This window comes from Chionomys nivalis, chromosome 18, assembly GCF_950005125.1.
Source record: "Chionomys nivalis chromosome 18, mChiNiv1.1, whole genome shotgun sequence".
Lineage (NCBI taxonomy): Eukaryota > Metazoa > Chordata > Mammalia > Rodentia > Cricetidae > Chionomys > Chionomys nivalis.
The window spans coordinates 30,709,304-30,724,684 of NC_080103.1; the positions used below are offsets into that span (position 1 = coordinate 30,709,304).

The following is a 15,381-nucleotide window of genomic DNA, read 5'->3' on the forward strand; positions in this document are numbered from 1 at the left end:
GAACTTACTTTCTCACTTACAGATGACTTGCAATTGATCAAGGTATCAATCTAAAAGTTCTAATCTGAAAAGATGTTAGATTAGTTTTGTATTGAAGTCTGTATCTTAGCTTTTTCTTCATATTTGGGCAGATTCTTTTATTTCTTAAAAATTAGTATAACTACTTTTTAAAGAAATAACTTTAGATAGCGAAGCATATCCAAGATTGATCCCTGTTGCACTTAACACAATTGATTCCTTTTCCTTCTGAAGTGGATATATTAAATTATCAGTAATTTTGCTTTTATTTAAGCAAGCATTCTTTTTTTTAAAAAACCCTTTTTGTAAAAGAGGTTAATCTATGTCAAGGTTTTTATTTTATTTTTTTAAAAAAGAAAACAAACTATCTTTTTCCATTTTAAATATCAATTCCAATTCCCATTCCCTTCCCTCCTCACATTTTCTCCACCTACCCTTTCCCACTCCTCATTCACTCATCAGAGAGAGCTTTAAGACACATTGCTTTGGGGAAGGTCCAAGGCCTTCCCTAATATATCTAAGCTGCACAAGGCAGCCATTCTAAGAGAAGTTCCCAAAAAGCCAGTACAAACAGTAGGGATAAATCCTGGTATCATTGCCAGTGGCCCAGCAATCTGTCCCAGGCATACAGCTGTTGTCTGGGCATGTTGGTGCACTCTTGTGACCCTAAAAATTGTGAGATAGATGTAAGAAGATAAAGAGATGAAGATTAGGGTTAACTTAATAAAAAGTTTAAGGTTAAGCTATTCCAAATGAAACCATGTTTGAACATATAAAATTAATGATAAAATAGACTATTGAGTATGTATGTATTTTAATTAAAATAATAATACATACGTAATGTATATGGAGTTTAAAATTTTATTTAAAATAGTAATTATATTTATGATATTTTATTATGAGGTATTGTCACAGAAACACTACCCTTAGTTTTAGTTCTTTTAAATGTTTCTGTTTTCTTACATATATAAATGTGTGTATTATTTTACGTCGATTGATAATGTAACTGTTTCTAGGTAAAATATTTATATCAGTAAAAACTATTTTATAGCATACAATGCAATACAAATTTAGGGATAAATACTTATTCAATCATGAATTGAACCAATGTTTTGCCAAAACATCAGATGTGTGCTATAAAAAGAATTGAAAATAATTGTTATTGATATATTCCATTATACATAAGAAGCATTAGCATAGAAGGAAGACAATTGCTTTTATATTTCTGTCACTCATCTGACGGTAGTGAAAGACTTATGCTCACCACCAACATGTGTTTTTAAAACTTCAAATTATTAAAAGAGCACAATAGGAAAAAATTTCAAAGGTTTTCATAAACTCAACAAACTTGAAAAATAACTGTTTATATCAAATTTGTTTCTTGTCTTCTTATGTCCTTCCACAGTCAGCAGGGTTTATGTTATTTATTCCCTTGTCCCAAATAAATGTGTACATTTATTAAAATTCTGTATCTTCTAAGAATTTTCTTTGTTTCCTGAGCATCAGATCTGGCATTCACACCCTGGTTATTTTCTTTATTAAACTTTGCTTATCTAACTCCTCCATCTGAGTTTGCCATCCGTCACCAAATGTGAAAATCAGCTGTGTACTCTTTAGTGTCCGGAAGCTGTGCCTGGTGAATGAATTCTTTTTAAAAGTCCTCTTGTTTGTTCATATACAGTGTCCCTTGTGTGTCATGTCCTGTAGTAGCTGCCAAGCGGTTCTCTTGGTTCCATTATTTTTCTTGCCAAAGACATTTCTTTGCTTTCCAAATGAGATTGTATCAGTGTCTACGTGGGATTATTCTATAACTTCTATAACCAACAAATGAGTTCAACTTGTCTCATAACTTGATAGTCACTGATATTTTGCATTTCCTTATTTTCATCATTTCTTCTTTATTTCTTAGGATACCAATAATGTGCTAATCAACCAGACACTAAAAGATTCCCAAATAATCTAGGAGAGTTCTTCTTCTTGCTAGGTTTATTTGCCACTGATGGACAGTCAGAAAATGGACAGCAGGTTAAACAGACATTTTGTCGGTTGATAGTGAGCGCAGAGCACATTGATGACATGGGACTCCATTGCTTGTTTCCTTACAGAAAAATCCACTTTAGCATCATTCTTATGAAAATATCTCTTTGCATTCATGAAGGAAATGTTGGGAGTGATCCTCACCACTTTGGTAGTTTATTCGTCTGTTTTCTTACATCTGCATGCACAAACTCAACATTTATATTCAAATTTGTTTATATACAAATACAAATATCTATACATATATATTAATAAACCATGTAACATTTCTGTTCACAGAACTGAAAATTAAAAACAAAATATCAAAGAAAATTTCCATTCAAAAAATTAGCAGAACAGAAATGAATACAGATACAATAAAAATCAACACTGAAACGAAGTGGGGATTAGGAAAACCAAAACAATAAAACAAAGCACAGTGTTGTTTTCTAACAAGATACGGAAAAATGATGAAACTTTTAGCTGGATTAATAAGAAAGGAGCTAGGACTTACAAGAACAAAACTACCGATGGTAAAAGCAGACGTGGCAGCTGGTAGCACAGACAGGGGATCAAAGATTTATAATAATGAATTAAATATATATATATATATATATATGGCTAACAAAGAATGAAATCATGAAAAATCAGAAAAAACAAATAGGCCAATAAATAGTACAGAAATAGAATCATTAGCCGGGCGGTGGTGGCGCACGCCTTTAATCCCAGCACTTGGGAGGCAGAGGCAGGCTGATCTCTGTGAGTTTGAGACCAGCCTGGTCTACAAGAGCTAGTTCCAGGACAGGCTCCAAAACCACAGAGAAACCCTGTCTCGAAACCCCCCCCCCCAAAAAAAAGAAATAGAATCATTAATAAATATTTGTTATAAAAAAAATAAAAATACAGAGCCTGAAGACTTTCCTACCAAAGTTTTCTCAATACTAATTAATTTCAGTTAAAACTATTATAAAAATCTTTTTTATTATCAATGTAGGAAAACATTACAGAAGGCAAATTTTAACTTGATATTAAGAGTACACTAAGATCTGACAACAATATCCCTGTTGAGTGTGGATAAAATGATGGACAATAAATTAATGAATCCAATGGAATTTACAAAATCATTTGATAGCAGGGCAGTGGTAGTGGCATGCCTTTAATCCCAGCCCTCCAGAGGCAGAATCAGGTGGATCTCTGTGAATTCGAGGTCAGCCTGGTCTACAAGAGCTAATTCCAGGACAGGTTTCAAAGTTATAGAGAAACCCTGTCTCAAAAAACAAAAAGCAAAAAACAAAAAACAAAACAAAAAAAAAATCATTTGACCATTACTCCCTCCCTAGCCCACTATCCCCACTCAGAACTGGAACCCAATTATACCCCCCTGTCCATCTGGTTTTCCTAAGCTGGAAATCATGGGTTTCCATTCAGCTTTTTCATGCACCATTCATAACAGTTAAGCCTTCTCCCACACCTTATTCCCCATTTGCCTTATCCCCCCATGTGACTCTTTCCACACCCAGGAGTCACAGTCTCAATTTAAATGTTGCATCTATTCTACTGCCCCCTCCCTCCAGAAGCTGGTGTCCTGTGTCCTGGCTTCTGCACACACTGCATGTTAAACAGGACAAACAGAAGATTAGAAGCTAGGATCCAAGTATGAGAAGGAATAAGCAATGCTTGTCTTCCTGAACCTCTTTCTCCTGACTCAGTAGGAACAACTTTTCCAGTTTCCACGTTTAACCTTCTGAGCCACTGTGACCTCACTCGTTATATATGCTTTCGCTAGTTCCTTCCTTTTACCTCCACTTACCTGCAGATTTCATGTGTGTTTTTCTTCTGAGTAAATATTACAGTGTATTTATATGCCATATTTTCCAAATCTATTCATCAGTTGATGGGCACACTTGTAAATTCTATTTCTTAGTTCTTGTAAACTGAGTCTCAGTGAATATGAATGTACAGATATCTACATAATAGGACATAATATCCTTTAGTTATGTGCCCAGGAGTAATATACTTGGATCAAGTGTTACTTTTATTTCTAGTGGTTTCGCAAAGCTGCCAGGCTGATTTTCACAGTGAATGCATTCATTTACATCCCTCCAATAGTGCATGATTGTCTTGCTTTCCCCAAATGAATGCCAACATGTTCTAATTTTTATTATTGATCTCATCCATTCTGGTAAGAATGAGAAAGAATCTTAAAGTAATTTTAACCTTCATTTCCCTGATAACTAAGGATTTTGAATACTTTTTCAGTGTTTGCCAGCCATCTGAATTTCTTGAGAAATTTTATTCTGTCACTTTAAACTGAGTTGTTTGTTTCCTTGATCTTCAGTTGTGTAGGCTCTTTGTATATTTTAGGGACCAATCATCTATCTGATAAATAGTTTTCAAAATCTTTTCTTCATTTAGTGTTGCATGTTATTACTAGGCTGATATATATATATATATATATATATATATATAGTTGTTGTTGTTGTGGAGGTCTTTAATTTCATGTTATCTCATTTGTGTAGTGTTACTCTTACGTCACATGCTAAAAATCCTATTGGGAAAGTCTTTGCCTGTACCTAAATTGAGCACACTCCCTAATTTCTCCTCTAGCAGGTTCAGATTATCAGAGTTTATGTTGAGGTTTTTAGTCCATTTAGGGTCGGGTTTCATACAAAATGAGAGAAAAGGTTCTATTCCATTTTTCCGCATGTTGAAATCAACCAGGCTTCCCAACACCGTTTTTTGATGGGTTTTTTTTTTTTTTTTTTGGACACCCTCTTTTCTCAATCATGTGTTTTCTGTATCTTCATACAAAATCAGACATTTGCAGTTGCATGGTCTTATATATAAATTCTCTATTCCACTGAAGGATTCTCACGTTGTGTAACATGTTGTTTTTAATACTGTGGGTCCCTAGAATACAATTTGAAATCAAGTAGAATGATAACTCCCACAGTATTATTTTTGTTTAAGATTATTTTGGCCATATTTCTTTGTGTATGTTTGTGTATGTTTGTGTGCATGTGTGTGTGCCTGTGTGTGTGCGTGTGTGTTGCCACATGCATTTTGAGATTGACCCTTCTATGTCTGTGACAAATGCTTTTGGAGTTTAGACTAGAATTGTATTTAAGGTGGTTTGGACTTGGTAGTTTGACCACTTTCACATGATTAATTTTCCAACTTACATTCACGGAAGTTCTCTTTATCTAATAATGTCTTGCTAGTTTCTTTGTTTATCGTTTTAGAGTTATTACTGAAGAGGCTTTCATTTTCTTGATTAGTTTTATTCGTAGGTATTTTATTTTTGTGGCCGTTGAGAACACAATTGTTTACCTGAACTCTCAGTGTGTTTGTCATTGCTATCTAGATAGCTACTGATTTCTGCGCATTAATTTTATATCCTGCCATTTTGCTGAAAATAGTCATTAACTGATTTTATTGTTGTTGTTGCTGGGCCTTTATGTTCTTTTATGTATAGAATCACATTATCTGCGAACAGGGGATACTAAGACTTCTTTCCCCCAAGTCTAACAGTTTTATTTCCTTCTCTTGACTTATTGTTCAATATAATTAGGAGATCTAATTAAAAAAAGTCAGTAAAGTTGCAATCAAAAGATAAATAAAACTCAGTAAAAATTGCTGTTGATTATCAAGAAATTATCTAAAATATGTATATAAATATAGTCTAATTATTAAAGCAACAGTAACACATAGGAATAATAGAATTTTCCTGTAGAATGAAGTTTACAAGAAAAAATCCAAAATATTGATGAAAGAAACTGAGCAGCACATGATAAAATGAAGATATTGTTCATTCATGGATTGGAAGACTATAATAAAAATATTCATGCTACTGAAAAAATACAATATCATCCCTATAAAAAGTAATAGGCTTCAGAAAATAGAAAAAAAAATCTGAAATTGATATTGAACCCCAGAGGAGCCTAAAGAGAACAAAATATCCTGAGCTAAAAGAATAAACTTGATCCAACTTAAAACAAAATGCAAAGCTACTATAACTCAAAACAGATAAACGGACTTGGGAAAAATTCACAATTCTGCAACTTAGAAAGAAACTCACAAGTTATAGCACCCAGTCTTCAGAAAAAAACACCAAGAAAACTACAAGATTTGCCATAATGTAGAAAAGGTTATCTTTTCAATAAGAAGTACTGGAAAAACTATGTAGCCACATGCCAAAGAATGAACTAAATTTTTAGTTCTTCAAAAATAAATTTTAAAAGGATTATGAATCCAAATATAAACGCAGAAACTGTGAAATTTTATGGCATTGGCCTGGTCATTGTTTCTATGACTCAAAAAGCAAAGACAGAGGAAACAAAGTTCAAATTGCAATCATATGCCCAGCAGATGAGACAATCAGCTATTTTAAGGAATAACTTAGAAAGAAAGAGAAATATTTACAACATATATTCAGTAAGGAATTAGTGTCCATAACATATAATGAACTCAGTAGAAGGAAAGCAAATTTTTTCTGTCTCACATGAAAACTTGTGAAAGTCTATCATACATATATATATAAATTGGATCATCTGAGAATCAAAACCTCAGTAAGATGGTTTCTCACATCTGTCCGAATGATCATTAGTAAAATCAATAAAATTTCCTGAAAATGTGCAGTCTTTCTGTAGAGTATTTATGTGTGTTTGAATACAAATATATAAAATTTGGCTCTATGTTTACTGTGAATTGATTTTTACTCTGAGATTTTAATATCTTAAGAGCATATTATTAAGTAAAATGACTAAATAATTTGAAGTGAGAGATTGCTTTTGACTAATTTTATATTGTTTGTTTTATATTATATATATTGGCTGTATTTTATATTAGCTTCTACATAGTTTTAATACATGGGACATCTTATGGTGGCAGTGAAAATATTGTTTCTCTACTTGGTTATAAGCAATGTAAATATTCACAGAAACTTATTTGTTCTTTTAATGCTGATCAATAAGAACACATTGAACGATTTTTTTCTACGATGATAAAATTCACTCTAATTCTCCTTTATCCTGTTTTTCTTCATTTGTTTCAGTACTTCTGAAATCCCTCAGTTTCGGCTGCCATATGATGTCGTGAATTTTGAGATTGAGCTTATGAAGGACCTTGGTGTAAAGGTGAATAGGAGACATAATACTATCTGTCTGGATATTGCAGAGAAAGAAAGGAGAATGCTGCATGTTTGATATTTATGGCCAATGCTGTGCATTTTAGGAATGAACAATTAAAAGCTATCCTATGCCTAGCAGAAAGATATTTCCACTTGCTTAGGGCATTTGTCTGTCTACTGTCTGAATGCCACCAGCCTGGAAAAGGGCAATCAATAGTTCTCATCTGGCACAACTGCATGTGATTAATTGTCTGTAAGAAACAAATTCCTAAATAGCTTTAGGGGTTCAGTGCAGCCAAGAGAAGGATTTGGTTTCTCTAATTGTATTTTGTTCAGGCAAGTTGTGAGCTCTCTGAAACACTAGCATTTCAACACTTGGATTATAATTTCTTCCAAAAGTTTATTTTCTTTGTTATGTGTATCATGCTATTTTTATATCTGGATTTTTCATCAGAAAGCCATAAATTCCTGAGGAATAAGATGATAGATTTTTTTGTTTTATTGTTTTGATCAATAAATACTATATTCTTCTTTGAAAGACAGACATGTGATACTCATATGGTATAATTCCAGAATATAACTTTAGATACCCTAATTTTCCTTTATTACTCTTATTTTGTAACCTTATGTCTTCAATTGAACATTCGACTGTTTTGTTTAAAAACTGTGATTTTCCATAAGGAACAACTGATTAATAGTTTTTCAGGATTTCTTTCTGTAGAAGATATTTTAAGAAGTGATTAGCAAACTCTGCATGGATTTTGCTTTTACCAAGAAAACCTAGAATTTATCACTAATGGAAAACAAAACACTATTGTGGACTTTTTCACTTGTTTATATTTGTATAATATAATGACCTTTCACACATAATTACAAAACAAATACACTGATCACAAAAATACAATGTGGATATGCATATCAGAAAAATAAGTGTTAAAAATTACAGTATTCAAAGAGATGAATTACAGATGATTAGATACAAGAGAAAATTCTTTAAATGTTGAATTTAAATTCTTATCTAATTTTCACTAAGTAAATGAGCATTATATATTAAAATTTCAAGTTAATATGTTTCATATTTTGACCAGTCAAAGATAAATTAGAAATTACTTTAAAGTATTTTTGAAACAATAAGAGACAGGAGTGATAACACATATTTATAATCTCTGCATCCAGGAGATTAAATAATTTTATTGAGATTTCAGAGGATAGATATATTGCATAAATTAAAGCATACCTATTCTCATAATTTTAAAACTTATTGGTACATAGAAGTAGACAAAGTACTGTTTAAAGAAAACATACATTTTATTTACAGTCATATGACTTTCTAATCTTACAAGTAGGTAGTCTTGGCAATGCCTGGCAATATTCTTCTTCTTAGTTGTTATCTGTTAGTAAAATGTGTAACTTTTGTTTGGGAAAATTTTATCTATATTTGCATAGAGTTCTTCTGAAATGTTGATTTGGAAAGTTCGTGAAGAAGTTATCACTGTTGGAGATGTTTTAATTTTAGGGCCAATGAAGTTACAGTCTTATTGAGACAAATTGATTTACTTCTGGTTGGTCCACCTCCCAAGTTCTTTGAAGATATCAATGGAGTAATCAGCCTTTGCTCTATAGTTCTAAGGAGAAAAGACAGGAAACACTTTGAGGGCTTGGCTCCTCTGATGGGCTACTCATGAAGCATCTATGACAAGTCCCTTTGACACTTTGTCCCAAATGTGGTCCATTTTTGAAAGGGAGATGAACTCATGAACGTGTTATCTCATTCTCATCACCAAAACATAAAAACTGTTCTTACCATGTCTCTAGCTTCTTTCAGCTCACATTATCCACAACTATGTTCACACACAATTTCCTAGCAATTAACTTTTTCTAGGTTTTTTTATTGCTTTGGTTTCAAACACACACATGCACATGGGTATATTGAGAACTATGTAGACACAAACATATAGATGATTGACATCCATTGACCAATATTGTCTTAATTTTGTTTTACCTCTTAAACAAATAATCGCCCAAATGTTACTTTTAACAAGGAGTTTGTCAAGAGTATACATGCTATTACTGAATTTGACATATCTCAGAGGTGAACTGAAACCCTCCCTATGTATCAGCTGTTTCTGACTCACTTTAGAAGTGGAGTAGAGTATAGCTGCATTCAGTGGTTTTTATGTTCATATCAGTCTTCCGCAGCAGTTATACCATGCGTGTCACAGAAACTGCAACCAAAGCTACTCTCCATGTAAGCCCACAGTAGTTTATATTCATCCTGTGGGAACTATCGAATCTCAGCAAGGGACAAAGGGTGAAGTCAATGGAGATTTGATGGGCACCAGGAACATCTTTCCCCATCCCACCAGCACACTGTATATGAATCAGTGCTATAAAAACTCTTTCAGTTAGGTTTCTGATGTTTGAATGTAGACTTCCCAGCTGTGATAGCAATTTCAACTCTTTTTACACAGACCAGACACAGTTGGGGATTACTTAACTGACAAGTATAACAATTTCAATTATGTGTTTGGAGAGTAGGAAAATGCTCATTGACAGGGTCAGTGTCTCTGATGGCTCCCTGGAACCCAGACTTTAGTCAGGCTCCACGTTACCATTCACATTGGTTCCTTTTTTGTGTCTCCAGATATCAATGTCAATAAGGATCATGTGCTTAATTGTCCTTGAAATGTCTGATTATCCCTATTTCCCTGGTTCACAGTTGCCTAGGTAAATGGTCATCATCCCCTATGGGAAAGCAGGGTAATTATTGTAGTATTTATTTGCCAGGATACTACAGAGGTCTACCTAGTCCTGCCTGGTCCTGTAGCCATTCAGTCCTAAAGAAACACACAGAGGCCTACATTAATTATAAACTGGTTAAACTATTAGCTCAGGCTTTCTTATTAACTAATTCTTACATCTTACATTAACCCATAACTCTTATCTGTGTGAGCCACATAAATTGGTACCTTTTATAAGTGAAGCATTCTCATCTTGTGTCTTGTGTGTCTGGATAATGACTGCAGACTGAGCCTTTCCTCTTCCCAGAATTCTCCTGTTCTGGTCACCCCGCCTATACTTCCTGCCTTACTACTGGCCAATCAACATTTTATTAAACCAATACAACTGAAAAATCTTTCCAGGGTACAAGATCATTGTCCCACAGCACCCCCCCCCCCTTTTTTTAAACCAACACTCTGAATCTAGTCTTCTTTGTTTAACTTTCTTCCTGGCCATTATCCATAACAACTTGTAACCAATACTCTAAACAAAGACAAACATCCATAATACATTTTTTTGGAAATGTGGGCATAGTTTTTCAGGCTACTTCCTGTTGATTGGGGGTGTGCATAACCTTATGCAGACCTAAAGAAAATTTAAGATTATGGCTAATCCTAACTTCCAGACTGCAATATTCTGTGAGGCTTGATCATATCATCCAATAGTCTTGAGGCTGTTCTGGATGTAGACATCAGAGGAAACTCAACAGAGGTCCTTTGAAATGTTGGATTATCTGGGCTCTCTGTTACTATCAGAGATTATGAGGGGATCTTCCTTGATCAAACCTGATTTTTCTTAACCCAGAATGAATCCAAGGCCTCTCATTTCCTGTGGAAACAAAAGCAAAACCTCTTTTCCAAAGTAACATATCTTTTAACTTAAATTTTGAAGTCAAGGCATTTTCAAAATGTATATGTTAGATTAAATCAGCAGCCTTTATGATCAAATGTCTTTTCGGAGCTGTTTTACCTCCCTCAGCAATCATACAATTTAAAGATAACACAATAACATACTGTATCCAGGTTCTCATGTATTTTCTATCTTTATGTGGCTTTATTTTAAAATCTATTTCTTTTATTCTTATTTTTAATTTTTTTCATTTTTTTGAGACAGGGTTTCTTTGTGTATCTTTGGCTGTCCTATAACTCACTCTGTAGACCACACTATCCTTGAACTCACAGAGATCCACCTGCCTCTGCCTCCCAAGCACTGGGATTAAATGTGTGTGCCCCCATACCCAACTTCTCTCTCTCTCTCTCTCTCTCTCTCTCTCTCTCTCTCTCTCTCTCTCTCTCTCTGTGTGTGTGTGTATGTGTGTGTGTTTAAGGACTTTATCCTTTTTTTCTCTCAAAATCTTTATTTTAAAATACACTGCAAACCATTTAGAGTTATTTTTCATCTGAATCTATCTTTATTGTATATCTCTCTTTTTCTGAACACATGGGTATTTAATTTGCTAAGTGATATGGCTAGGATAAAAGCTGAGGCTTAGCTTAGCTTTCTGATAGTCTAGCCTCATGGAAGAGCTATGTTTATTGCTACAACTCTATGGAGTTTCAAGGTCTCTACCACCAACAACATTATGCTGCTGGCTATTCATAATACATTTAAGTGTTTAGTGGTAGGGCCTCTTAAAAGAGCTGTAAGGTTGTTGCAGCTAAAGCTGAGTCAGAATGTCTGTCTTAAATGAGACATTCTTGTCTCTAGCAAACAGAGCTCACCTAAGAAAATGCTGCTACCAAGAAGCCATGCTTAACTCTTCTCTTTTGTGTCTAGAATTACTTCCCAAGCTCCTCAGGTGTTATGTAAATGTAGTTGTCCACATTGGCACCATTTGTTGATAGAAGTTTTTGTACTTCCTGGTCCTGCAGCCTTTTATCAACGAGGCATATTCATCTTGCTCGCTGTGTTTGAGTGATGACTTCAGACTGAGCCTTTCTTCTTCCCAGACATCTCTTGTTCTGGTCACCCCATCTATACTTCCTGCCTGGCTACTGGCCAATCAGCATTTAATTAAACCAATACAACTGACGAATCTTTATGGGGTACAAGACCATTGTCCCACAGAACCTAGGTGTGTGATGTCTGTCTTGTTCAGCAGGTTTCTACCTGAAAATTGACTCATGGGTCAGAAAGATGGCTCAGGGTTAATGACACTAACCACTGAACCTCACAATCTGAGTTAAATGCCCAGGCTCCACATGGTCAAGAAGAGAACTGACTCCTGCTAGTTGTCCTTTGACCTCTAGTTGCCCCAAATAAATAAGTGTAATAGTATTTTTAATTGAATCGTGTTTGAGACCAACCACAATATTGTGACTCGGAGTCAAAGTGACTACTCTGTCCCTCTGATTTGTTCATATTGTATGAATAATACCCCTTGTGAAAACCCTGCCCTTTGTCGAGATCTTAGTGAAATACTCTGCAATCTCATGCGTTTGACTATAGCTACAGTGAATCTTTACTATCTGAACTACCATACTCATACCAATAACATGATTTTGTAGTATAATTTCATGTGTAAATATTTTGTTCTCACTTGACTTTTTGGTACTTTTTGACTCGTTGGCCTCACTATTTTATTATTATCTTATTGTCTCAAGTATTTTATTGTGCGATTTTGTTTTTTTGGGAGGCCTACCACCTAATTCTCAATAAATCACATAGAGGCTTTTCTTCATTATAATGTCCAGTCTTGGCTTGTTTCTAGGCAGTTTTTCTTATCCTGTCATCCTGACTATCTTTTGCCTCTGGGTTTTTATCTTTTTCTATCTGTATTCCTTTCTTTACTTTTTTTCTCCATGGCTTGCTATGTAGCTGGATGACTGACCCCTGATGTCCTCCTTTCCTTGTTCTCTTGTTGCTGCTCTTTCTCTTTCCTGCAAGATTTCTCCTTCTATTTATCCTATCTGACTGCTAACCGCACCTATCCTTCCTATTGCCCTGCTATTGGATATTCAGCTCTTTATTTGGACCATCATGTGTTTTTTAACATGCAAGGAACCACAGCTTTACAGAATTAAACAAATGCAGCATAAACCAAAGTGTCAAACCTTAAAATAGTATTCCCCAGCAGAACTCAACATAGTGTTTTCCATATACATAAGGTGAGAAGTTTTACTAATTTTAGTTTACCTTTTTGAATTTTATTTTTAAATTAGCATACAAAGTAACTTTTGACATTTCCATACCTGTTTACTTTGGGGAATTATTCTCATCTCTTTGCTATGTCTCTCCATTTTTATATCAATTGTGTTTTATTTATTGCCTCTCTCTCTCTTTCTCTCTCTCTCTCTCTCTCTCTCTCTCTCTCTCTCTCTCTCTCTCTCCCCCCTTCTCTGTCTCGCTCTATCTCTGTCTCTCAAACACACACACATGCACACACACACACAAAACCAAAAAACAAACAAAATTTCCTCTCTTATTGTTATGGAGTTATATCTAGTTTCTTGGCTTTAACCCACGTTTATTCTCGCATATATATATATATATATATATATATGCAGCTAAAATCAAAAGGTGAAGGTAAACATGCTGTGCTTATTTTTTGAAGTCTGGGTTATCTTATTTAATATACTAGTTTCTATAATTTTCATATTTTTACCTTTCTTAATGATTGAAAAAATCCCACTGTGCATATGTACCACAATTTCATTATCAGTTTGTCTATTGATGGACACCTTGGCTTAGTCTATTTCCTTGCTATTATGAATATATCAGTAATGCACAAGGGTGTACAAGTGTCTCCATGGTGCAATATATAATCTTCGGGTATACGTTTAGGAGCTTAATACAGGTTCATGAGGTAGTTCCACTTTTTACTCATTTCATTGTAATTATACTGGTGTTTCTACATTCATCCCATGCAGAAAATGTTTGTGTCCTAAATATTTACAAATTTCATTCGAGAAACCTGTTCATTAAAATCTTTCATAGTCATTTCTTTGACTTTGTGTGTTAAATATTTAGTTTTAATCAACCGCTAAAATAAAAGTTCTTACTCAAAGTACTGTTTCTTGCAGATAATTTGTGGTAAAAGCCTTTCCACAGATGAAATGACCCTTAGCACTCTGAAAGAAGATGGCTACAAAGCTGCTTTCATTGGAATTGGTGAGTGAATTATTTCTAAATATCTTTATATATCTTGTTTCATGCTTTTTTTTCCTGACAATGTCCATCAGAATGACTACCTTTAGACATTTCTCTACTGTAAACCACATCTTCCATGCACTGATACACCTTATTGACTGGACCCACATGTATCCTGTGGTCCCAGGCCTTATTGTACTGCTTCATGAGCCTTGAGAACAGGCTTCGGTGAGATGTTTGTCGTTCTAGGTCTCCCCCTGCACTGGAAGCACCAGAAGTGGGCTCTAAGGTGAAGAATGCCTTCCATGATGTGGTAGTGAATATCTGGCTAGACACTGTTGCTTTCTCCGCGTAAATATTTTGAAGATGCCTAGATCTTCAAAGACTTGGCATCTCCTTGCTCTGATTCCAAGCTCACACAGCTGGTGATAATTTTGAAATAGGTTGATGGTCAGAGGCGAAGATCACGGGTAAACCTTGCCCACGTGATTCTCTTCTCTCTCTGAATTGTGTTTTATCGAGGAATTGCCTCACCGACACTGCACTCAATATTCGTGACACTCACACTGTAGTAGACTGCCCTCAGGATGCTGGAGCTGTGGGAATCTACCCTGTAGGTTTCTGGGGTGTGCCACCCAGCTCTCAAATAAATACATGAAGACTTATGCTTACTTAGGAATGCCCAGCCATAGCTTGACTTGTTTCTAGCCAGCTTTTCTAAATTAACTAATTTTCCTCTTTCTCTTCTTCCAATGTCATACTTCAAAATTAAAAGTCTTTTCTAGACTGAAGATCGAAACTTAACATGTTCTGAAGAACCAGCCCTCACTGTAACATTCCACTTACGGCTGTTGAACAGGAATATATATTCTTAAAAAATTAGATCCATATTTAGTTTCAATTTCTTATTGTTACTACCAGTTGGGTTATTTTTTTTTTTTTGCTTTTGTTCAGTTACTACAAGAGAAGAATATTTTGTAGTGTGAAGATTACCAAATATTATAACAGCTGAGGAAGAGATAATTACAATTAAGAAAATCCATTGAGAAACTGTGGTATTAAATTTGCTGTTCTGTGGCCTTTACTTAACTCTCTTGTGCCTTCTTACAGCCAGACTTCTTCTCTGCAAAAGTTATTCTTAATTAGTTTCTTAATCAGGAATTTCTAAATTGTAGATAATCATGTATGCTTTCTATTTATTTAGAAGGAAATGCAATAGTTTTCAGACAGCCCACTCTACTTCTGCCCCCCAGATAAAAACTGGTTACCTACTCCATATAAACAATTACAAATACATTATTTAAAATAATAAACCTGACTTAATTGTAAGCAAAAAGGCACAAATGTGT

The 15,381-nt window shown here is 34.5% G+C and overlaps 1 protein-coding gene across 1 annotated transcript in view; it reads left to right on the plus strand.

Moving 5' to 3' along the window:
* Positions 1-15,381, plus strand: part of Dpyd (dihydropyrimidine dehydrogenase) — a 764,880-nt gene that overhangs the window by 206,702 nt on the left and 542,797 nt on the right. The window contains exons 7-8 of the mRNA XM_057794113.1: positions 7,088-7,169; positions 13,966-14,053. Of these exons, the coding sequence (XP_057650096.1) occupies positions 7,088-7,169; positions 13,966-14,053 (170 nt within the window). The remainder of the gene's footprint in view (positions 1-7,087; positions 7,170-13,965; positions 14,054-15,381) is intronic.